The sequence below is a fragment of the Amborella trichopoda genome, chromosome 2 (assembly GCF_054954075.1).
Source record: "Amborella trichopoda isolate Santa Cruz 75 chromosome 2, AtrichopodaSantaCruz75HAP2 v2.0, whole genome shotgun sequence".
Taxonomy (NCBI): Eukaryota; Viridiplantae; Streptophyta; class Magnoliopsida; order Amborellales; family Amborellaceae; genus Amborella; species Amborella trichopoda.
In genome coordinates, this window is record NC_142337.1 from 20,482,840 (window position 1) to 20,507,861 (window position 25,022).

At 39.1% G+C, this 25,022-nt stretch overlaps 1 protein-coding gene across 20 annotated transcripts in view; it reads right to left on the reverse strand.

Moving 5' to 3' along the window:
- The window catches only part of LOC105421545 (pentatricopeptide repeat-containing protein At4g21880, mitochondrial), a 121,897-nt gene that overhangs the window by 68,148 nt on the left and 28,727 nt on the right, over positions 1-25,022 (reverse strand). For 17 of the 20 annotated variants that reach the window (XM_088858287.1, XM_088858286.1, XM_088858272.1 and 14 more), the window contains exons 5-7: positions 13,788-13,895; positions 12,730-12,843; positions 10,944-11,039 (exon numbers count right to left, since the gene is read on the reverse strand). In XM_088858287.1, coding sequence (XP_088714413.1) covers positions 10,944-11,039; positions 12,730-12,843; positions 13,788-13,895 — 318 coding nt within the window. The remainder of the gene's footprint in view (positions 1-10,943; positions 11,040-12,729; positions 12,844-13,787; positions 13,896-25,022) is intronic. The other 3 variants (XM_088858290.1, XM_088858289.1, XM_088858291.1) reach the window with 1 other exon arrangement.

The following is a 25,022-nucleotide window of genomic DNA, read 5'->3' on the forward strand; positions in this document are numbered from 1 at the left end:
GATAAATAGACCCATCGCAACCCCTTCTAACTTGAACCTTTGTATTTTGAGGGGTTGTTAACTCTAGACAAACCCTATTTATATATATATACATATGGGTAAACCTTACAACAGCTGGCCAGCTATAATGAACAGTATATAGGTGGTATGGGAGCCTTTAGATCTTCATCATGCGGTTAAGAATGCACATCACATTTTGAATTTTAATTTTTTTTTATATAAATCTGATTAATATGAAATTTTGGGTGTTTATACCCTACACTATTGCACACCATACAAAAATATAAAAAATTATTTTCAATAATTTAAAATAACCAAAATACCCCCATCATTTTTCAGGGGTATTTCGGTCATTTTATATTTTGGAAAATATTTTTTATATATTTTTTATTTTTGTGCCCTATTTTTTAATACACATGCCTAAATTTTCATTATGATCCAATTTATAACAAAATAATTAAAATTAAAATGGTGATATGCATTTTGAACCGCATGATGAAGATCTAAAGGCTCCCATTCCACCTATATTACTATTCATTATAGCTGGCCAGCTATTGTTAGATTTTTTTCATATATATATATATATATATATATATATATATATATATATATATATATATATATATATATATATATATATAACTATCATGATAGATACAAACTCACAAAAGACTAGAAAAAGAATTTTTCATTGCAATACTTCTATTGAATAATCCAATTCCCACCACCTCCTGGACATCCTTCTACTCTTTCTGCACGTGCCCATAGAGGCATATTGGTATTGTCTACCTCAACTTTTCCTTTAGAAGTGTTAGACATTGTTATTGTTTGTGGATTATCACGGATAGTCAGCAATGGTTAGTATGCGTATGATTAAGGGGCAACTTGTAAAAAAAAAAAAGTGGGAAACAAGGGATGCATACAATTTTTTGGCATATTTTGATATCGGATGAAGAGTATGGAAAAGAAATATTGCTTTCTTTATTATTGAATGCTATTATTATTATTGAATGCTCATTGATCAACCAAAATAGCACTTTCAATTCTCGATTCATAGAAAAAAGAAGCAGCTAGCTAATAAATTATACTATCTATTTAATGTGAGCGATAGAAAAAACCAGAAGTTTTGATTTTTAAATTTATAGCAAAAAAGAAAACAATGCAGCACTTGTTAATGCTATTTTCGTTATTTCTTTATTGAACGCTCATTGGTCAGCCAAAATAGCGAGTTCTCCTTTTTTCAATGAAGAAAGAGGCTGCTGCTAGTTATTGAATGAGCATGCCTAGCATAGAAAAAAAGAAAGAGTTTGCTACTTGTTAAAGAATGCACGGCTACGTTTCAAAAATGTAGAGAGAGATTGTAAAGAGGTAAGCATAAATAGAAAGAATCCATACATTTAGAGTTTCTACATTAACAAAGAATCCAATTTCCAGGATTCTTGAACTCGAAGAATCCAGGCCAACCCAAAAGATTCCGTACATGTTCCCATGTCCATATGTCTCTGATATGGGTTTCAAAGAATTCATGTAACATAGGTTATGATGTAACCTCAGATCAGCCACTTGCTAAACTTTCAATTACATGACCATAAAACACATTTGGAGAACACTTTAAATTAAACTAAGGCTAATTATCTTCAAATTCAGTAGGTATTCATCCACAAAATTGAGTAAACAAACTAGCCAAAATCAATGCAGAATTTTACAAATTTATTTCAATGTCTGTGAGATCAGATTTCAAATCCACAATGGTTTGAAATATGTCCTTAAACAAACTCAGTAAAATAAAGGTTTATTCCAATCAAATTTAAAATGAGACAACTTAGAGAGAAGAAGCGGGTGTAGAATAATTTTAAAATTCGTCTTGGAAGGTATCCACACTAGTTCTTGGATTTTAATGTTAATGGGGTGTAGTAAAATCATCATCATCATCTAAGCCTTATCCCTATTATTTGGCCTAATAAGTGTAGCAAAATTAGGGTTTTAATTATAAATAAAAAGTTGGGGTAAGGTTTCAATGAGAATCATTTAGGTTGCTTCTAGGGACTTTAAGGTTATTGTGCAATTCTAGTGGGGAATACTTGCTGGTTTTTAAATTAGAATAAGAGGAAAAGAATTTAACGATATATAAAACAGAAAAAGGTAAGGGAAAAGACAATTTGATAAAGAAGGAAGAATACTAAGGAGTTCAAAGAATGTTTAGAAATAAGAAGGGAAAAAGAGGAAAGAGAAGAGGAAAGACGGGAAAGAAAGGAATGAAAAATACTAGAAGGAAAAGAAGAAAAGCCGAAAAGAAGAAAAGAAAACTTGAAGACTACCTTTGAAGGGTGGGACCTTTGGACAAGCTACCAAGCTTTCTCTATGGTCTTCAAAGTGAAGATTCCCTATCTAAGGTTTTCTTTCTTAAAAATCTCTCAAAATAAACATTCTTAGGGGCTGGACATCCCTCTCTCTCATTTTATACTTAGTTTTCTTTAAAAACAATACTTCAAATCTCACTGAATAAAATATTAAAATGACTAACCTGCCCCAGCATTCTCTACAACACCCAAAAAACATAAATTCCATAACATAACTAAAAAAATTAGAGGTCCAAATAACGTTAGTTTTCAATCTCCAATAAAACAAATAAAAAAGTAAAACCCTTAATAAAAATTAAATTAAATTGGTCCCATAGAAGGCCATGCCCTTATCAAATGCCCCCGGTCAGGAACAACTTGACCTGTTGAGTATACAGCCATGCAAAGCAGATAAAGTTACTCTTGCCTCCTCCATAACTCATGCCCAACAGACCATGAATAATCAGACAAAGGGCGATCTTTCCACCAATGTATTAACCACCGCGTGCATTGACGGTCTAAACATCCACCACATCCTCTATCTCGTCCTGAGTAGCCCTGCAGTCTCCAGTGAACTAGCATCCAAGTATGCAAATGGATTGTTGGGGTTTATAGCCTCTGAGGCCCGTGAAAGCATCAAAAAATAATAAATATAATGACTTGTACACTTCAAGGGGAGAGTATGACTGGTTGACTGACCGAGGGTTAGGCATTCTATAGCCCAAGTCATGTCCAAAACCTTTTTCCTTGGGCACAAGCACCGTTGAGGGTTTTTGGCGGGTCATCCCTTGTTGAGCTGAGAAAGATGCCCAAGGATGGTTTCCAGTCTAGGAGAGCTTCACAATCTCCTTTGTGCGATCGTAGGCCTGTGCGAGCGAAGATCAAAATCCTCAACAAGTTTTTGCACGATATTTACATATGATAATCACATACTGGTAAGCAACCTTGTAGAGGGATATGTGCACGTGTGCATAGAGAGAATCCCCCTTGCACTATAGTAATACATGCATCTAACTTGCTCGTAAGGGGGAAACCTTTAATCCACATACTGGAATCATAGTTCCATTATTTATTGGCTAGCCTTGACGATCAAATTGCCCATATGCATGATTGCAGGTCATGGGTCTCATTCAATTGTTTTGAGAAGATAATTGTGGATCATGGACTCTGGCACGAGTGAAGAGCTCTGACAATCACTTTTTTGACCCATTGGTACCAATCCACTTCTAGATGTATTTCTCAGTATTTTGTAGAACCTTGAAGACAATGTTTTTCAGCTCTAATCATGATTCGATTTTTCAGAAATTTTTTCAGAATTTAAAAAAATTATTTTTCTGTAAAAAACCTAGAAAGGGAAAAATTGACAGTTTACAATTACGTAGGGTTCTAATTTTAGGTGGGATCTAATTGGGAGAGGAAGGGCCCAGCTCCCACACGTGGATAGCCTACATAGTGGTGGGACATGGGGCCCACAAGGGCCACACATCCCACACAAAAAGTGGAACACCCAGTACTAAATTTAAAATACTATTTTATTACTACTTGTTTCAGGAGTCCAAATTATATTAGGAGTCCTATTTGGATTAAGATTCCTACCTGGACTAGGATTCCTTCATAGATCAAAACTCATATAAAAATATTATTTGTTTTAAGAATCCTAATTGTACCAAGAGTCTTATATAGATAGATGCAAGTGGAAAACATGTCAAAAAACAAAGCATTCCTACTTGGACTACAACTCCGATTTAGATCAGAACTTGTATTGAAAATTTATTTGTTTTAAGAATCCTAGTAGCATTAGGAGTCCTATTTGGATTAGGAGTCGTATTTGGATTAGGAGTCCTACTTGGACTAGGTCTCCTACTTTAATCAGAATTCAAGGTTCCCAAAACTCCTCCCTAACTCATGCTGATTTTTGGGATCGATGGCTCAGATTTGTTTTTTCTCTCATCTCAAATTACAGGAATCCTATTGGCCAAATTGAATTCTAATTCAGACATGCATGACTTACACCTCTTAAGAAACTATAAAATGGGGGGTCACCCCTTATTTCCTTATTCAGTTTTCTAGCCCATCTCTCACTCCTCTCCATGTCTCATCTCTCCTTATAATTTCTCTCTCATCTCTATTCCTTAGAGGGTGGCATGCACCACCCACGGATTCCTAGGGTGGCACACCAACCCTAGGGCTAAGGAAGGCAGCAAGCCTAGTCCAGGTTCTAGCAGGGTGGTGCTATATAGTGGCATACACTAAGAGCTTTAGAAAACGCCCAAGACACAGTTCATGCTCTCATACCCCAGTTCTTTAAAGGGTATTGCGTAAGGAGCTCCCCAATATATAAAATTCAGCAGGGCCAAAGGTTCAAGAAGTGTGTCATCGGTGTGGTAATCGGGTGTGGGGTGAACTAAGTCCTACGGGGATGACCCCATATAAAGTTTAGTAAGTCTAGCAAGGTGGTGCTATATAGTGGCATACACTAGGAGCTTTAGAAAAAGCCCAAGACATAGTTCATGCTCTCATACCCCAGTTCTTTAAAGGTATTGCCTAAGGAGCTCCCCAATATATAGAATTCAGTCAGGCCAAAGGTTCAAGAAGTGTGTCATCGGTGTGGTAGTCGGCTGTGGGGTGAACTAAATCCTAAGGGGATGACCCCATATAAATTTTACTAAGTCTACCCAGCGTAATTTATTTATTTTCATATTAGAAGCTCTAGATTACAAAAATCCTATTTATAGTAGAATTCAAATTTGAAAGTTTCAAATTAGCTTTTGAATAAAGTTCCATTTTGGTAGTTGAAGTATCCTAGATTGTAGTAGGTTTTCTGTTTTTTTCCAATTTCTATGTTATATTGTGGCAATTGTAAGTAGAAATTCCAGTTATTAAATAAAGAAATTTTTAAATTCATACCTTTGAATTCTACATAGTTTCACCTTTCATGGATCACTTCGAAAATAAAAGAAAGTCGACAAGATGTAAAGGTACTCCAAGAAAGTCTAGGAGATGAGCATTATTACGTAACTTCTTGAGAATCTATTACAACCCAGACCTTAGGTTACTTGTCGTAGGTACGTATTGGAAACCTCTCACGCCTCAAATGTACCATGAGTGATATGTTGCATTAATCCTCATCTGCAGCCTCCTTGTACATAGCATAATTGGCTCTTAACTGCTCGAGGACTTTCTTTTGGACGTCTTTGATGTGTTGGATATCACCGTCGGGTTCAGCAATTCTCGACTCCACTTAAGGTAATGGAACATGGTCTAATACGTCTGAAATGGAGCAGCCATACATGATCTCTATGGGAGACTTCCCATTCAATCAGTTAACCAAGCTATTATAAACAAATTCTGCGTGAGGAAGATTCATATGGTAAGTCATTTAAAAACATTATTCAAAAAATAGTTGGGACATGTCAAATACATGCTCTCTTAGGGATTACACTATTCTCCACAATCTAGAGGCTGAGAACAATCAACCCATATGTGAAGCACATGAGCTCCACTTACTCCTCTTACCTAGCCACTTATTAAGAATGCCCACTGAATACTTTCATGAAGGCCCACAGTTAGCACAGGTGAGGAAGAGAAAACGTTCATTGCTTACTATAAACACACACACACAATAAATTTGCTTCACAAATGCTGTTAAAATATTAATCATATTAAAAATTTAGATATTTATAAACACTCTTTACATAAAGGACCCGGTTTCTATGCGGCCAAGCCCGCATATGTAGAAATGCGGGCCTATTAATAAATGTATTTTTGAGATGTATGGGGCGTAGAGCATGGAACCCTTCCTTCCGAAGGAATCTTACTGTAGAGGAAACCAACCATTTTCAGTCACTCTCGACCTCTCTCCACTCCCACTTCCTCTCGCCTCAACGAAGTGATGCTATCATCAGGACGCTAGCCCCCTCTGGTATCTTTTTGATAGCATCCTTCTACAAAAGCTTAATTGTGCCCCCAACTTTCCCGACAAATCCAACAACATCCAATCCAAAGTTTGGGCCACCATTGCTCCACCAAAAGTCCAAACTTTCAACTGGCTTGCATGCTCCCATAGGGCTCTCACAGTGGACCAACTTCAAAAGAGAGGGATCCCGATCCCCAATAGGTGTGCCTTATGCTTATGTGAGGAGGAGTCGAACCAACATTTGTTCATCCACTGTCAGTATACTTTTGACCTCTGGGGTCAAGTGTTGCAACTTTTTAACATTCAATGGGTCACCCCCCTTCGGTCAAGGCTTTGATCTCTTACGATCTCGACTCATGTTGGCTGAAGGCAGGAAGGTTGTTATGGAAGGCAACTATTGCAGCAACCATATGGTCCACTTGGTTGGAAAGAAACCTTAGAATCTTCCAAGGCTTTAAACTTCACACACCAGCTCTCCTTCACAAGATTATCTCTCTAGTTACCTTTTGGGCTTTCAACCACAAGGTTTTTTCAGGGATCCCAAGAAGTTTTTTCCTCACCTAATGGATTAATGTCCTTCACCACCAACCGAGAGCGGTGACCAGACCTTTTAACTAGCAACCACCACCCCAAGGATGGATCAAACTGAATTTCGATGGGTGCTCCATAGGGAACCCTGGCCTAGCAGGGGCTGGGGGGCTCTTCCACGACCATCTAAGCAACGTCCTATTGACCTTTTCAGAGTACATTGACGTAAAGGATTCCAATCATGCCAAAGCTCTTGCGCTTTTAATAGGCATAAAACTCTTCAATCCTTCTTAGGGCCTTCACCTGATAGTAGAAGGAGACTCAAAAAATGTTATCTCCTGGGCAAGGAGAACGAGCTGACCACCATGGTACTTAGTCTCACTTTTTGACGAAATTGATCATATATGCAGGGATATGGACATCTCCTGGAGGCATATATAGAGGACGTCCAACGGCATCGCAGATCTCTAGGCGAAAGAGGGTGCTAGAAGTCAGGGCCAAGGACAAGCGCTACCCGGGTCCGACTCCATTTTTGCTTAGAACCAGGGGCTCACAACTTAATACAGCTCGTTTTTTGGTTTTTCTGTCCCGATGTATTTTTGCAAAAGCTTCATGTAAATTGTTGTAATTAGGACGCTCTATAAGCCCTTTCTGTACATGTTATTTTTTATTGAGTCACCCTTCTTTAGGGTGATCTCGGACTCTCACTTACTTGTAGCACTCTCCAACTCTTTGCCAGCAATACAATGTTAACTTTTATCAGAAAAAAGTGTATTATGCTTTCTCTACATTACATATTTGATGGGATTAGTTTAAGGAAGCTGAGGGATAAAATTCTACACCTTCCATAAGATCATGACGGTTGAACTATAGATTGTATGGCTAAGATCTCTCACCCCATAGGTCTCCCATGATCAATGCTCTAAATCAATTCATAACAATGGCTAAACCCTAGAAATCCTAACCATAACCACAAATCTATAACAAATCTCTATGAGGGATCATTCCTCTACACACCATAAGCTACAACTCTCTCTCTCCTCAAGGTGGCACGCCACCCTCGCTCTCATCTCTCTATCTTCCTCTCCATCACTAAAACTCTCTCTAAGATCTAGAAGGGGGGCCCGCCCGACACTTTGACATATTGCTAAGGGGGGCTAGCCCCACACATAGATAAAGTAGAGAAAGTCCATGCTTGTCCACATGTTGTCATATGCATTGAAGGTTTTCTAACCAAGGATTCCCATAGATCTAAGAAAGACCTTGATCCTATGTGCCATCAGTGGAGGAGATCCTGAGAGGGGCGTATCAAGTCCAATTGGAATCCTTTACTGCACTTTATGTTTTTTGTTCCCAAGTTCATATTTATATAATTGTTTGTTATGAAATAAAGAGTTGTAAGAGTGGCAGCAAGTGAGAATCCAAATTTGAGTTCTTGTTGGTTAATTGAGTATTCATTGTAATCTTTGGAATTATGTAAGTGTTCTAGCAGGTTTTGGAAAAAAAAAAAATTAAACTACATAAACCCTGCTAGTTCACATTGTCCAATTTCATTGGTATCAGAGCTGGATATCTGAGAGCCATATTTCTATTGTTTTTGCTGTTCTTGGTGAGTTTTGAATCAGAAACTTGAAAGCCAATGGTTTTGTGGTCAAATGGTACAGCTCCAAAAGAATTATTTGCATGTTTCCAACACTGAAAGAAACTTTGCAGATAGGGTACTTTTGTGCTGTTTTGGCACCTTGATATGAACCAGAGGATGAGGTATTTTTCTTGGGCATAACCTAATGATATTTTGTGTTTTTAAGAGTAGCATCTCCCTACAAAATTTCAATGGGAGATCATGTGGGGGATTGAGAGTTATGGATTCTTCATTAAGGGGTGCTAGTTCTAATCCTGCAAAATCCACGAACTATATATTATGTTCTATGAATTTTTCCACCAAGTAAATATTTTTATTTATGGGGAATATCTGATTGTTCTTCACCCAAATTGAATCTACTTTTAATCAAAAATAATTTCATGAAGAAAACCCTTGTGGTTTGAAAGATACGGCTATTTTATTGAAGGATGCTCAAATGCTGTTTTCTGCAACAACGACTATTTAAGTGACATGAATGTCATGATTTTATATTCCCTCTTAACAGAGTAGTTTGAGACCTACACTGAGTTATTTTATTGCAATTTTGGGTCTATTTTCTAACAAAAAATATTTGAGAAAGAAATTCCATGGGCTCTAAGAGAAAATATTATTTTATTGGAGAAGAGTCATCAATTGCTGCAGTCAGATCTGTTTTACTATGACATGAATGCCGCTTATTTATTTCCCTGCTGAAAAACATTAATTGGGATTTACACCATGATGTTGAGTTGTGGCTTTGAGTCTAGTTTTCAACAGATAAAATTTGACGAAGAAAGTGGATTGAGAGAAAAGATTATTTTATCGAGAGCTACTCCTCATGTTCTTCTGTTGCATGCACTGAATTGCGAAGTGGATGTCTCCAATTCAGAAAACAAAATGGGTAAATATGTCTCTACAGGAAGGGGAAATTGTCAGCGGCCTAACCCTGGACCACATAGAAAGAGGTTAAAAGATTCGATAGTGGGCATGGTTTCGTATCTTAATTTGTCGAGTTTAACTCCCTCAAACTTATAGACGACAATTAAGGAAGATGGCCCTAGAAGTTGGGAATACAATTTTGACACGATAAGTGCAAAAGAAAGATGCATTTGCACAAGATTTGCCTCAGACATAGGATCATTCCTAAATGTTGTTAGCCCTCCTACAGTGAGCCGATTTAGGGGCATTGGCCATTAATAAGGCTACAATTCACATATCATAGATGTATGGATCCTCTCTAATTTTATCTTTTATTACTCATAGGACTCGGCATTTGGCTGGTTGGCATACGGCATTAACAATGCTGACCATCAATAGACCACCTACTTAACAATGGGCCCCTTGAGAGGGCCAATTTGTTCTTCAGACAAGAACTTTTAGGGTTGCTAGTGCCATGCCACTTGTTTGGTTTCTTTCATGGTTATGCTCTATGATAGGGCTCGAATATTATGGCAAATGTGCACCATGACCATTCCTTAAGCTAGTTGGAGAGACCAAAATAATCAGATTTCCAAATGAGAGAGTGTGGGACAACATTCTCTGAGACCAGCTCACCTTATGGGCCCTGATAAAACCAAGAGTTTATCAGAGTCCACGGACTTCTTAAGAAATTGTTTTATAAATATTCAAGGATGTGGATCCTTGCTTACTGAGCACAAGAAGGTTCACTCCTGCAGTGGCATAATTTAAACCAAATTTCTAATGGAGCTCAAAAGGCAAAGAGGGAGAAGGGGGGAATTGAAAGTTTATTGCAAAATGCTCAGAGGCTATAACTATAACTATTTGGCCCTAAATATTTTTGTCTCTTTCTTTGGCAAAGGTGTAAGTTTTACTAATGGGATAGTAAATGTTTTCCCAAATTGTGGATCCAGCCATTGTTCAGAGTGATAGCGTAGAAATTATTTTATCAAGAAGTATTAGTGGCTGATCACTAGGTCAAAACTAGTCGCATGATACATAAAACACCAAAATATGCATGAAAATTTCTAAAATACAATCCATCATTTCCAATATCCTATCATATTAATGGCAATAAAAGAAAAAATAAAACTGATGAAAAATGGCGCCAGGATTGTCACAAAATGAACATTTTTTTTTGTTTTGACAATTCCCAAAAAGAACAAATTCTACTAACATTTTCTCACAACTCAATATGTGCCTCTGAAATAAGCGTGTTATGAATCAGCAAGAGTGAAATTCTTAGAGTTTATAGTCATCATAAGAAGTGAAACAAAAAATCAATAAATTAAACTATGACAATGATTCCTAAGAATCTATGGTTGAGGAACTAAAACTTTAGAATATTCACATTAGCTGAGGCATGCACTCATTGGTGGAACAAAGGCCTGCAAAGACATCTTCTAATTACATAGAAAGTTGGAAACAATACCATGAAATTTCAAACTAAAACCAGTGAATACTTTGTCGATAAGGATAACGAGACATTGTGATAAACATAATAAAGCTAACTTATCTACACAGTTATTAGTTCAGACTCCAAAGAAATTGAAGATAGCACCCAATGGTGTTAGATACATACGTCTTTCATCTTCACGCACAAATTTATCATGAATCTGAAGGTTTCTGCAGTTGGCTTCAGTCCATAGTGACGCATCACTGAATAGATCGGACGAACCTTATGTTCACACATTCAGTGGAATATAAATTAGTAAGGTCAGAGGCACTGAAATATAGAGGTTGCAACTATAAAGATAATATTTAGAAAAGGAAAAAAAATAGTTCCATTGATTTTGATTCTTACAAAAGGGGCTACATTGATAGAAAATAAATTACAGTTGAAGATTCACTCAGAAAACAATGACATAGAGAAATGAAAACGGTGTCCTAAACAACAGATTGCAGCAGATATGTAAATGAGAGTTTGCACATGAACCAAGAGTGTTGCAAATAGAGAAGCTGCTCATGTGCTTCACAATACCCAGATGACCCTAGGAAAATGAGAACACACCTTATACACTCAACTAGAGAATGAAGCTTGAATGACTACACTATGCTACATAATACATTAATTTTTTTTTTGAGGGTGGTACATGCAGTACAAGATACTCAGCATAGTTCCGAAGGTTACCATGCACATGAAAGTTTTAAAGAGAAGAATTCTCGCTTTCTCACAGTGTAATTTTTTTTAAGGAAACTTTCTCACAATGTAATTCTATATGCAAAATGTCATTTGCTTAATTGAAACCAAATGGTATATGCCATATTATAAAGATTAACCTGACAATGCTGAGCCCATTACCGCATAACATAACAGGAATGTTTACCTGTATGAGCAGTCCATTCCCTCCCACCACAATCAGTATTGAGAACCTATTTATTAGATATCATTGTTCAGAAAACCTGAGCTAATCTAGAGTCAACCCCTTAGTTTAGTTGCTTTCTATAGAGAGGACTAGTAGCAGCTGAATATTTTTTTTTTTTGATAACTGTTAACATTTGTATTGATAAAGAAAGATAGATACAAGAGAAGAAAAGGCAATCCAGGAGTGCCTAAAACCTAGGACTACTGGTAAAAAATGGGTCAACAGACCGTAATCAAAATGGGGTTATAAGAAATCCCCTTACAAAGTAAAGTGTAAGTAGCAGCTGAATATTAAGTGCTCCATTATATATTGTAACAGTAACTTGTTTTATTTTTTCCTTTGTGTAATGATCAAATCAGTGAACTCTGGAGACTCGACAAGGTTCAAATAAAGCTAACTCCTGTGTTAACTTCAAGTTTTAAGTTTTCAAATTTTTTCTTATATATAAATTTTCTCATGTGCACAATAAAATTGTGCCCATGGAATATCAATGAAACTACTTCTGGAAACACCGTCACTCTGCATGAAACAAAGACAATATTTCCAAACATGCATAGTTGGAAATTAGGAAACATCAACCTGACTTCCCAAGTCAACTGCAGCAACAATACCAACAAGGTTTCATTCTGTCAATATATGTCATGACTCGTGGCTTGAAACGTTAGACTAAAATTTGCATATTTTATTCATGAGATGAAACAAATATATATAGAGTATGCTACTTATTTCATGAAAGACAATTCTTCTTGCCAAATATTCTGCTGCAATCGATTTAGAGTTTCCCTTACAGATGTTCTAACCTTTTAACACTAACATTCAGAAGAGAGACAATAAATATCTTGATGCAGCTGACAGATATTAAAAAGAGCTAACAATCAATACAATAATGCAGAACAGAAGATATTACAAAAGATATACATAGCCATAATAAAAAGGTATTTGTATAACAAATATAACTACAACAGAACAAAGGGATGACATAAAGGAAGCATTCAAATCTACCAAATCATGCTCACAGCTCTGCTCACTAGCACACAATATTGGATGAAGAGTTTCAACAGATAGGGTCACCCCTGATTGACACATCTGCTCGACCACATCAAGTGCTGCATGTACCTGTGATGGGGACACTTAAAAACCTTATATGACAAACATCTACTTATCTTTTCAAAATGAGGCAAGACAGAATTGTATATGCAAACAAATGAATAGAGAAGCAGCCAGCTGTAAATGCAGCACTATAGGACTAATTTAAACATCAATTTATCATTCAGAAACCCCTCAACAATATTGAGGGAATTCCAGATCTAATTGATCCTGAGATCTTGAAGTTTTTGGACACCCCTAAATCATCAAAATCTCGGATTTATGAGACTCTTATATTCCTTTCTGTTGAATCCAAGGTTTCAATCTGTTAGAGGATGTAAAACTTTCCCCCGAAAATAACATTTCCAGGGCCAATGACGCTTTGCATACAAAGATGGAAAAAAAAGGAAGCGTAAGATAGGACTCCAGCCCCCCTTGTATTTTAACTTAATTGTCAGACTCAGAGAATCCCACTGAACTCCAGACACAGGAATTTGCCCGAGTCTGACATAAAACCATCCTGGTCTGACAGTCACTAGGGCTAGAATCACTTTAAATCAGTCAGAACTGTGGCATCATATCAGATTTTTGAAGTGATAATTCACCAAATTATCACAAGAAAAAAGAGACAAAACCAATAATATATATATATATATATATATATATATATATATATATATATATATATATTGCAGTAAAACTTGATACATATTCCTAGCAAAAGAACGAAGGAATAGAACAATAAATTCAGTATCATTTTTATACAAGTAAAGACAAATTTGCATTATATTGTCATTGCTAGAAGATCCTAATATCAAGCGCAACCTGCCCATGACATAACGTGAAGAATTAAGAATAATCAGGGCAAGCAAAAATTCAAAAATATAATCTCAGTTTCATTTTTTCTGTAGTACCAACCAGCTAACTAAACAACAATATGATTACTATGAGTTTAAAGCCGAAACAGATCATACCTTGCATGACTCACAGCAGTATTGGATGAGTTTTTCATATGACAAGGTAGAGGGCTGCATTTCAAGCTTTTTATGCATTTTCTTCAAAATCAAAATAGCTTTTTCAACCTACAAATAGTAGAACTCAATATAAAAGGTTACTGCCTTCCATTATAAACTCTGACCAGCACATGAAAGTAAATAAGCCGCACACTTTGACAATTCATTATAGAACAAAAACTATTTAAAAAACACAGGAGAGATCATTTGCACAAAGGAAATGGTGCTTATTTATACATAAGTACGAACTAAAATCGAGACGTGCATTTTCAATCATACGAACCTAAATTAGGAACACATTATGGCATATCACAAAAGAAGCATGCGCCATCAATAGACCAAGAAAACATTGTAAATTGGATAGGACTGGCTTCAGGTGTTGCTAGCCATTTGAAGCAGCTTCCGAAGGTTCTCAATTGGACACTTCAAAATGCATTTCAGTTCAGAAGTCCCTTTTTATTGGTTTCCAGGATACAGTCTCCCAAGTCCCAACCCAACCCATAGATTTTCAGTTTATGTGGAAGAAAGACCAATGTGGTCTTCAATTATGTTTGAGCATGTTTAGATTCTTGATGATGCTTCAGCATTAAAGTTTGCGATATTTTTCACATCAATCTAGATGAGAAAGATATGCTTGGGGTCCTCTTACAGTTTTAAACAAAGTTTTAAAAAACAAATTGTTGGGATCGACCACCCACCGATCCCAATCCGGATTGGCTGGATCCGCAATCTAAAAAAAGAACCAAAAAACCAATGGAGTTAAATATGGATATAATGTATACATATACATCATAAAATACAAGTTAGAATGTCAAACTGGATAGCTTTCACGGTCCTTAAGGTCTGAGATTTGTTCAAGAAATGATAATTTTGCAAATCCTTTTTTAAGATTGAAGAATCTTACAACTACGAGAAATCATCTCAAACTTTACCCTTTTTTATTGGGTTCATTGTGAAGCACAAAAGAGAAGTTATTACGGGAACTTTACGATGGCTTAAGAGGTCCATTTTCATCCAAAACTTTGAAGATCGGCAACTAAGGTAAGTCTTTTATCTTTGCATTTAAGATTTCTTCCTTCCATTCAAATATCTTTCACAGATTCTAATAGGAGTGGGGACCTCTTGCTTAGATAAAAATGATAAGAACAAAACCCGGTGCAACTTTTGTGGTAAAGATATAAGTGTAGTGATTAATCGATTTAAGAAACACCTTGCTAGTATTACGGGGGATGATGCCCCATGTAAGGAAGTTCCAAGAGAAGATAGGAAGGAGATTCTTGACTATATGAATGCAGAAAGAGTAAGAAAGCAATAAAAAGGACACAAGATCGCAGAGCTGAGGTCAAGAGTGAATGTTTTTGGTGATAATGAGGATGATGATGAGTAGCTTCCTCTCGAAGTTATATGACAGAAAATAGGTGAAGAAGCCTCTCATGAAGAAGCCAACAAATGCCTTGGCACTAGAAAACAGGTTCAAGAAGGAAGATCAAGCCCAAGTAAACCAACATATTGCATGTTATTTTATAATGCGGATATTGCTTTTAATGCAACTTGCTTATGCAGCTTCCATAAATTGATGGAAGCCATTGGCCAATTTGGGTCAGTGTTGAAGGGCCCAACCCCATATGAGAGCTTTTTTTTTTTTTTGAATGAGGTTAACGATTGTATTACTAGAAAAGGAGCGGTGTACAGGAGTACATCTCGAGAGTACCCAAAAGCTGGGTCTCTCGTCCAAAAAATTAGGTCACTACACTGTGACCCTATACAAAAAATTGGGGCGTATAAGACTTGCTCAATTTCAAGAGCTGCATACAAAAAAAGCAAAAAAATATGCACCCGCAGAAGTCCAGAGCAAAAAAGGAGATGGACCAGCAACGAGAGTATGAACGATGCAGCATCACAAAAAGTCGCAACTGTACAGGGACATCTGCTTGGGCCCACCGTCCTTAGCTAGAAGATCTGCGAAGTCATCTGACGTCCTCCAGATATGGATCCAAGAGATGACTATATCCCTGCAAGTATGTGCAATTTCGTCAAAAATTGAGGAGAGATACTAAGGAGGGGTGGAATTTCCAGTAGCCCAGGATATTATGTTTGTGGCATCCCCCTCGACGAAGAACTGTGATCCGCAGAGTGGTCGAATATCTTTAGTCCCAATAATAGTGCCATATATTCAGTATATTGAGAGTCTGCATGGCCTAAGTGCTCGGAGAAAGTGGCCAGAATATTGCCACTGTGATCTAGAAAAAACTCCTCTAGCTCCTGTTGGGCCTGGGTTTCCCAGGGAGCATCCGTCGAAATTTAGCTTGATGATGCCTTCCGATGGAGGCAGCCAGTTGTCGGGCATTGAGACCCGATGGGGTTTGAGGTGGAGGATATATTCCCATTGACTAAGGAAAGTATTTGTCGAAACCCCGGCAAAGGCCCTATGGTTGAAGGCCCAAAAGATTGCTAAGGAAGTAACCTTTTGGAAAAGCGTAGGAACCTTGCTTTTGAGGCCTTAGAAGATCTTGAAATTTCTTTCGAGCCAAAGTACCCAAATAGTTGCTGCAATAGAAGCCCTCCAGAGAATTCTACCCGCCTTTGGCCAATGAGATACGAGAGAAAAAGAGATGAGAGCTGGAATGGAGGGCGAGGAGACCCATGAGAGGCTAAACAACTGATAAATTTGACTCCAAAGGTCGAAAGCAAGGCTGCAATGAATGAAAAGATGGGGGTTTGTTTCCTCCTCACAAAGACACAACGCACACGTATTGGGGATAGGAATCCCTTTCCTTTGGAGCTGGTCTACGGTGAGCGCTCTTTGGGAGGAGCAACCAATTCAACTGAATGCCTGTACTTTTGGAGGTGCGATGTTGGACCAGACCTTGGAGAGAACCCCATATGAGAGCTTAAGAAGCCATTGCTTCAAGAGGAGGTCTAATTTATGAAGGAGTACCTTAAGACCCAAAAGGATGTGTGGGTTCAAAATGAGGTCACAATTATGATAGATACATGGAATGATAGTAGCAATACGAATGTGATGAACATAATGATGAAATGTCCTTTAAGGACAGCGTTTGTGGGGTCATTGATGCATATGATGATATACATGATACACAATTCATTTTTTCTTTTATTGACAAGGGTTTTAAAGAGGTTGGGAAAAGGCATGTTATTCCAGTGGTACTGGTAACTAATGATGTTGCAGCCAATTTGACTACTACTAACTTATTGCACCAAAAGCAGCCTTATATCATTTGGACACCATGTGCAGCACAATGCATAGACCACATGCTTGAGGCTATTCGTGAAATGCCTAGGGTAAAGGGTACAATTATTAGGGCTAAGCCGTAAAATTCTTCATTTATAATCACACCCTTACCCTTAGCAACATATGCAAGTTCACTAAGAAGAGGGATCTAGTGAGGCACAGTGTAACGAGATTTGCCATCTCTTTCTATGTCTGCATGACATATGTGAAAAGAGAAATCAATTGAGAATGATGTTTGCTACAGAATATTGATCTAAATGCAAGTAGGCTATGGATCCTAAACGGAGGAGGGCACATTATATTTTTACTTTTTTCTTTTCTTTTTTTTTTTGGTATTAGGCATTGGGCGGTGGGTGAAGTACTCACTTAAAGTATTTCTTACCTTAATCAAAGTATTGGGCATGATATAGTTTTGATTGATGAGACCCGAAGCAATGTCAACACAAAGTTAGAACTTTGAAGGGATGCTCTAGAATCTAAAGGTTTTAAATTTAGCCAAACTAAAACAGAGTATATGGAATCCAAGCTTAGTAATAATAGGAGTAGAGACAAGAAAGCAGTTAAGATTGATGGCCAAAAAATACCGAAAAGAGCGCACTTTCAATATCTTGGATCGACAATCCGGGGAAATGGAGAAATTAAGGAAGATGTCGCACATAAAATTAGAACTGGGTGGGCAACATAGAGATGTGCAACCAGAGTTTTATGTGATAGCCACATACCAATGAAGTTGAAGGACAAGTTCTATAAGACAGTTGTGAGACCAGCTTTGCTTTATGGGGCAGAATGTTGGATGATCAAGAAACAACATATCCATAGAATGAATGTAGTAGAGATGAGGATACTGACATGTATGACAAGTAAGACAAGAAGGGGTAGAATGCGACATGAATACATTTGAGAGAATTTAGGTGTGGCACCAATAGGCAATAAGATGAAAGAAAGTAGGCTTCGATAGGCTGGGCAATGTGCAGCGCAGACCCAATACAGCACCTGATAGGACGTGCGAGTTAGTTCAAGTGGAAGGCTCAAAAGAGCAAGGGGTACACCCAAAAGGTCATAGTTGGAAGCAATGAGAAAAGATATGGGGACTTATGGCCTCACTGAGGGTATAGCCCTTGATAGAGCAAGATTCATGCAGTTGACCCCAATTAGTTGTAAAAAGGCTCTGATGATGTTGATAATGAATCAAAATATTGCTCACGGTTGATAGTGAGGTCAAGTCCGCTATGGGCTTTACATATGATGCATAACAGGAGGTTCTGAGAGACAGAGAGAGAGAGAGAGAGAGAGTTGTCTTTGGGTATTGATGAGAACTATGACGTAATATGGAAGGGTATAGATAAAATATGGGAGGGTATAGAGAAAAAATGGGTAATGTAGCTTTATCAACCATTGCATGCAGCAGGGTACCATTTGAAACCCAAGGTTTTCTTTTGTTGACCTAGATATTAAGAGTAAGGATGGAATTATGGAGAAATTTAATAAGTGTCTGGAGAAGGTAGTACCATTTGAAACCCAAGGTTTTCTTATGCTGACCTAGACATTAAGAGTAAGGATGGAATTATGAAGAAATCTAATAAGTGTCTGGAGAAGGTAGTTCCAAATACTAATATATGGATCAGATAACTACTTATGAGATGAAATGGTATAAATATGCAGTGAAATCATTTGGGAAGGAAATGGCAGTGAGACAAAGGGACCAAACCTGACCAAGATAATCTATTTACAATTGGAATAGTTTCTTTAAGATTCATTCCTTTTGCATAGTGTCATACTTTCATATGATATGATGTTGTAGAAAATAAATATTAAATTGAATCATGTATGATGTTGTAGAAAATAAATATTAAATTGAATCATGTTATATGCTTATAGTGATTTATTTTGCATATAATTCTGATTTGCAGCCCAAAGGTGGAGCCAACATCAGAGTGGCACTCCAAACTTACAAAGGATGGCCATATGTGAAAGCAATTGGAATTCCTTTGACATGTAAGTTGGCATTTGCCTTTTTGGCATTTGCAGTTACAAAATTAGAAATAGACTAACAGTAAATTAGTGCATTTCTAAGTTCCTATTAAATAACTATATTAACATATAACTTACAAGTTACAAGTTATAAATTTGTTCACAACTTTTATTAACTTATAACTTACGAGTTGCACGTTATAAATTTATATACAACTTTTAAACTCTATTAGTAACACTAGTTTAGGAGATATTGATCTATTAAAAATTTAAGAGTTAATGACTATTAGATATATAGTGATGTTGATTTGTATAATTAGTGAATTACTTTGTTCTCTAAGTCAGAATTACAGATCATGCATTTTTCCCACAGACACGTACAAAAGGAACATGCATGAGCAAAGGGGGCCCAATTATACGGTCTTTGTCAAGTATAAAAAGAGGCTAGATGAATGTTTTGAAGACTCTGGGACTCAAGAGGCCTACCTTAGTGAGGCTTTGACTTATAATGTGGTTGAGGAGGCCTCATGACCCGCATCCGACCCTAGGCAAGCCCCTAGATCAATGACCATCATTCTTAGCCCATAAAGGAGGAGGGAGATAGATGCGGAGGAGGAGGAGGAGGAGGAGGCCAATTCGCAAGAAACTGAGGAGGGTCATTATATTGAAGAGGATGATGATTCTAATGATGATGTCCTGGAATCGTAGAGGTGTCCGGAATGAAGCCAACGATTATGAAGAAGATAATGATTGAAGACCAAATTCTTCTAAAATTTCTTTTCATCTTTTGTATCATTTTACTGTTATGATTTTCATTCTTGGTTCTCTCTTGTGCTTTGGAATGTGCCATTTTGGAAGTTTATGATTAATAGAGTGGATAACAGAGTCATAGACTTCAGAGCATGGACTTGCAATTGTGGTCTGGTATTTAAGTTATTTAGTATTTGGTCTTTATGGATACTTGAGCATTTTGTGGACTCGTGGATTCACTAGTAATATCTTTTGATTTATTTCAATTTTGAAAAGTCATTTAATGATTTGATCTCAATGTGTTTTTCAGCATTCAGGCACATATAAACAAATATACACTTGGTTAGAACACAAATAAACTGCACAAATATGCATATATATGTTTGTCTGGGGTACCTTGAGACCTAGGCGTCAGCCTGGGCTCCCACCTAGCGCCTAGGAATCTATCCCCCCCCCCGCGCCTAGAGGCTGCCGACCATTTTTTCCAACATTTGTTTTAAAAATAATAATTATGAGGATCAGGAAGAGAGTAAACAACATTCCCCTTTTATAATCAATCATGAATTAAAATTTTGAAATGAATCAAATGTGTGCACGAAAAGAACACTGAAACACAAAGATATAGATGAAAGAAATCAATCAATAGGAAGAGATTCCACAAACGCCGACCAACTCCAAGCGTAGAAATGAAAACAACTCAAGTGTAAGAGTGAACATGGTGAAATGTGATCCACATCCACATGAGTAGAGTGGACAATCTTCTATAACATGTCCAAAATCCTCCCAGGGCACAGCTAATGAGCACAACAATATTAAGTAAAAAAGTAGCCACAAGATCAAGGCCAGCAAGGGCTGTTGTTTCTTCAACTTCTATGGAACCCCATGAAGCTACCCACAAAACTATCATGTACACTCCCAACTATCGCAAAGAATACCTCCTGCCCAGAATGTACCACATTCTATGGAGACCATCACTACATTCAAGTGTGCAGATACTTTGGGAGGACCACGCCACCAATTCCCCACACCCAGTTAGCACATCAAAATCAGCCCCAACCAACATTGTTGTTCTTGTCCGCTCTCCATGCCTACCACTGCATTCTCATAGAACTTACGCCGCCCACTCTAGGAGACTTGTAGGTCCATTGACCAAGGTGTACAGAACAGCTTTATAGCTACCTCCTTACTATTCATCATTATTTATAAGTTTGGTCATGTTAATGAAATACTTCTAGCGAAACGGAGAACCTAATTGACATAGGGAAATTTGAAAAAATAGAAAAACAACAACACTTTAGGCCAAACATAAGCAATAACTTGGAGAAACCTTGGGTTTCCTCCTCACCCCAAGCTTGGGTTCCATAAGCCTAAACTTTTCTTTCTCTTTTAATATCCATAAATCACATGGAATAGTAAATAAATAAATAAATAAAAGTCCTAGAATCCCTAAAAAACTTCAAAACCCTGAAAATAAACCCTCAAACTATCTTTTGAAATTAAACAAAAATTCAAAATTAGAATAATTTTGTCTTGCATTGTTCTCCCCTGGTTGGAGAAAAGTCGTCCTAGAGTTTTGAAGTGTGCTAGAATGAATTCAGCATCCAAACCACCTTCTTAAACCTTCTTTTTTTTTGGTTCAAATATTAATCGTGGTAAGAAAAAATCTCCAAAAAATAAATATTGGTATCTATAGTAAGGAATTGAAACAAACTTGTCAAATTCGACTATCGTTGAACTCATATTGAAAATTGCATAGGAAACTTCAAACTCAATTTTCTGGCCTTCAGAAGATTTCTCGACATCTATTGCATTACTTACTGAAATAGGGGGCCATGCTCCTCGGTTTGAGTCAACCATACTTCTGCTATGCTATTCAGATTCCAATGCCCTTAAACTCTTGAATGCACCACCTCTTTCATATCCTCAAGACCTTCAAAGGCCATGATTTTGATCCATCCCTCCCTTCTCTCCACTTTCTTCATGAGCAAGATCCTATTTTGAAACATGGCTTTCCTTTTCCTTTCTTTTTGTCACTTTTCTCACTGACTTTAGGATTGTTGTTCCTTAGGGAACTTTTTGTAATCTTTCATTCCATCAATACAACACCTGAATGGTATGCACACTGTAACAGGTTTTTCCTCTATGGCTAGAGATCTTATAGCTTAGTTTATGGGGCATGGGGAAGAGCGCAAAACTGTTCTCTTTTTAGTGGAACAAATTTATTATTTCATGCATATTAGTGTTCTTGACGGGATCCCCTATGCATGATCATGAGGAAGCAACCTTGGTCGCACAAGCATCTGTTTTCATGTGTTGCCTCTTTAATCTATGGGACTGGGGAAGAGAGCAAAACTGTTCTCTTTTTAGTGGAACAAATTTATTATTTCATGCATATTAGTGTTCTTGTTGGGATCCCCTATGCATGATCATGAGGAAGCAACCTTGGTTGCACAAGCATCTGCTTTCATGTGTTGCCTCTTTAATCTATGGGACTAGTTAGTGCTTTCGTGCTTTTATAGAGGCAATAAGTAAGCTTTTACACATTTGATGTTCTTAATGTAGTATAGTGAATAGTAAGATGTTGTCTCAACCCCAACCCCAGCCTCTAAGCTAGAAGGATATCTACAAGTTGTATCCTTCTACCCATCCTCCCCTCAGGCCCTCTCGCTCTGGGCCTTCCCTCCCTTCTCCCCTCTTTCCTTCTTCTTCTTCTCTTACCTCTATGTCCTTCCCCTCTGCTAAGTCTGCTCACCCCTCTTATGATCATGCCCTTGCGAAGCCTAGCTCCAGACAGGGTGGTAGGGATGGGTCCTTTGGCAATCCATCCCCCTCTTCTTCCTCTGTAACTCAGGCGACTCCAGCTGAGGTTCCTCATTTCGTTTCTTCCCCCTTTCTCCCGTTCGTTGTTTGTTCGTTCCTTCCTGAAGGAAGTCACGGCGAACAAGACTAAGCTTCAGGCGTCGCTGGTTGGGAGGTTCCTTCCTGCTCGGGATGACTTACACGGAATCGAAAAATGGGCCAAATGTACCTTTAAGGAGGACAACGTGACCTGCAGGCGTCTGCTGAGAGGAGAAATCCTTTTCCAATTTCCTTCTCCAAAGGCAGCTCAAATCGCTCTACAAGCAAGAGGCAACCTTTCTTTCAAGGGGGCGGCTTGCTTACTCCGTTTGTGGTCGCCGAAGGAGGGGTCTTTCAAGAAACAAAGAGTCTAGCTCACTCTGACAAACATCTCCCTACATGCTTTGTCTCCTGAGATTTTCAGTAGAATCGCTGCTGCATGTGGCTCTGTGATTTCCAGGCATTGGATCTCACTAGAGACTCTTCCTCTGGGTTCAATTCGGCTGCTGTTGGAAATCCTTAACGCTAGCCGGATCCCTCAAACCCCTGGTTAGAGGTCGAGGGTTTGTTCTATCCTGTCAATACGTCATGGGTGCAAGCCTCCCCACCCTCTTTCGGGCCCTGATCCTTCACCGGAAACCCATCCCAACATTGGACTGAGGTCATTAGCAAAAACCGGCATCGCAAGAAGCGTCGCTGGCGTCCGCCTGACCCGGCCCAAAGTCTTCCAGCCACTAGACTGAGGTGGTACCCACGTGCCACTCCCCTTTCTCCTTTCAAGTCGGGTTCTTCTAGTTGACCCGATGACCCTTTTTTGGCTGATAATACCACTTCCCCACATAGGCCCAGTAAGGAAGTCTGCGTTGACGTTTCACCCTCTCCTCCTCTCGGGCTTCAATGTCGGTCCCAGCCCATCTTCACCGTCTTTTCCTCAGCCCGCCCCTAGCTCTTCCTCTCCCGCCACGCATCCTGTCAGCGCTCTCCTTGGGCAAGGAGCGCATCCCTCCCTTCAACACGCGTCTTCCCCCCCCTGTCCCTCAGTGCGGCGCCCCCTAGAGCCTGTGCCTCCATTAAATGCGAAACTACGATCGCACTCTCCCACCGTCCACCAATCCAGCGATTCATCCATCGATTTCGAGTCGGGGCCACCTATCTCCTCGCCGTCACCGCTGCCTTTATCGTCCCCTTAGCTGTCCCTACCTTATCCCTATCAGTCGCCGCCGGCCTTGACTGCTCCTGTCCGGCCGTCTCCTCCCTCTGATGGATATGTCCTCCTGTTGCCTAAGGAGGGGTCTTCCCTATCGACCTTCCACGGCTTTCACCCCCCTTTGCAGTCGGTGCCTCCTCTTCCTCTGCCAACCCCCACGCCGTATTCGCCCCCTGGCCTATCTCCGGCTCCTCTCTCAGTGCACTTTTTTCCTTTTTCCCTAGGTGCTGCCCCCTCTCTCAGCCCAGCCTGCAACCCCCTTGTCTCAAATTGTCCTCCCTGTCCTCTTGGCTTTGTCGTTGTCCACTCCATGAACCAACCTCCTCTGGACCCTTCGTCCTTAGCCCACCTTCTAGCCCCGCATCTTTCTTTCACCCCGCACCTGGTTCAGATCCACAGCGTGCACAACTTTCAAGTGGCCTAGCCCCCTTCTCCCATCCTGTTGTATTCCCACTCCTCCATCCAGACCTTTCAATATCTTGCATACTTACCCTTTGAGTTTTATGGGACACCTGACTTCAATCTCCCTGCTCCTCAGACTTCTCTGGTCCCGTTTGTCTCTCCCCCCCAGTCACATACCCCCTCTTACTTTTACCCTTCTTCGTGGCATTCAGCACCCTCACAAGTGGCCCCTCCCTCTCTCGCCCCAGACATCCATCCTTCGTTCTCCTACCCTCTGCACTTGGATGATGTGATGCACCCAACTCCTGATACCCCAATCTCCCCCATTCATGACCTCGACACAGCAGAGGTGGTCGACGGGGATGGGACTGACAGTGGAGCTGCTGCAACCCCCATCTCTCCCCCTCTGCCTTATGAAGCCCCCTTTAAACCCGCAACTCCCATCTCTCCCCCCCTAGATCTAGCGGCAACAGAGACGGTCGACAAGGATGGGACAATTGGAGAGGCCCTTGCACCTCTCATCTCTCCCCCTCTGGCTCTTCAGGAGACAGAGATGGTCGACGGGGATGAGACGGACCGCATAGACACTGCAACTCCCATTTCTCCCCCTCTGCCTTCCGAAGAAACAAAGGAGGTCGACAGGGATGGTACAAATAGGGTTGATGATAGAATGCTCGAGATGTACAGAGTCATGGGTTTTGCCTATGATGGACCCGAAGGACCAGCCCATAGATTCCTTACAGCAAACGCTCAAAGCAAGATGCAGAACTCTGTA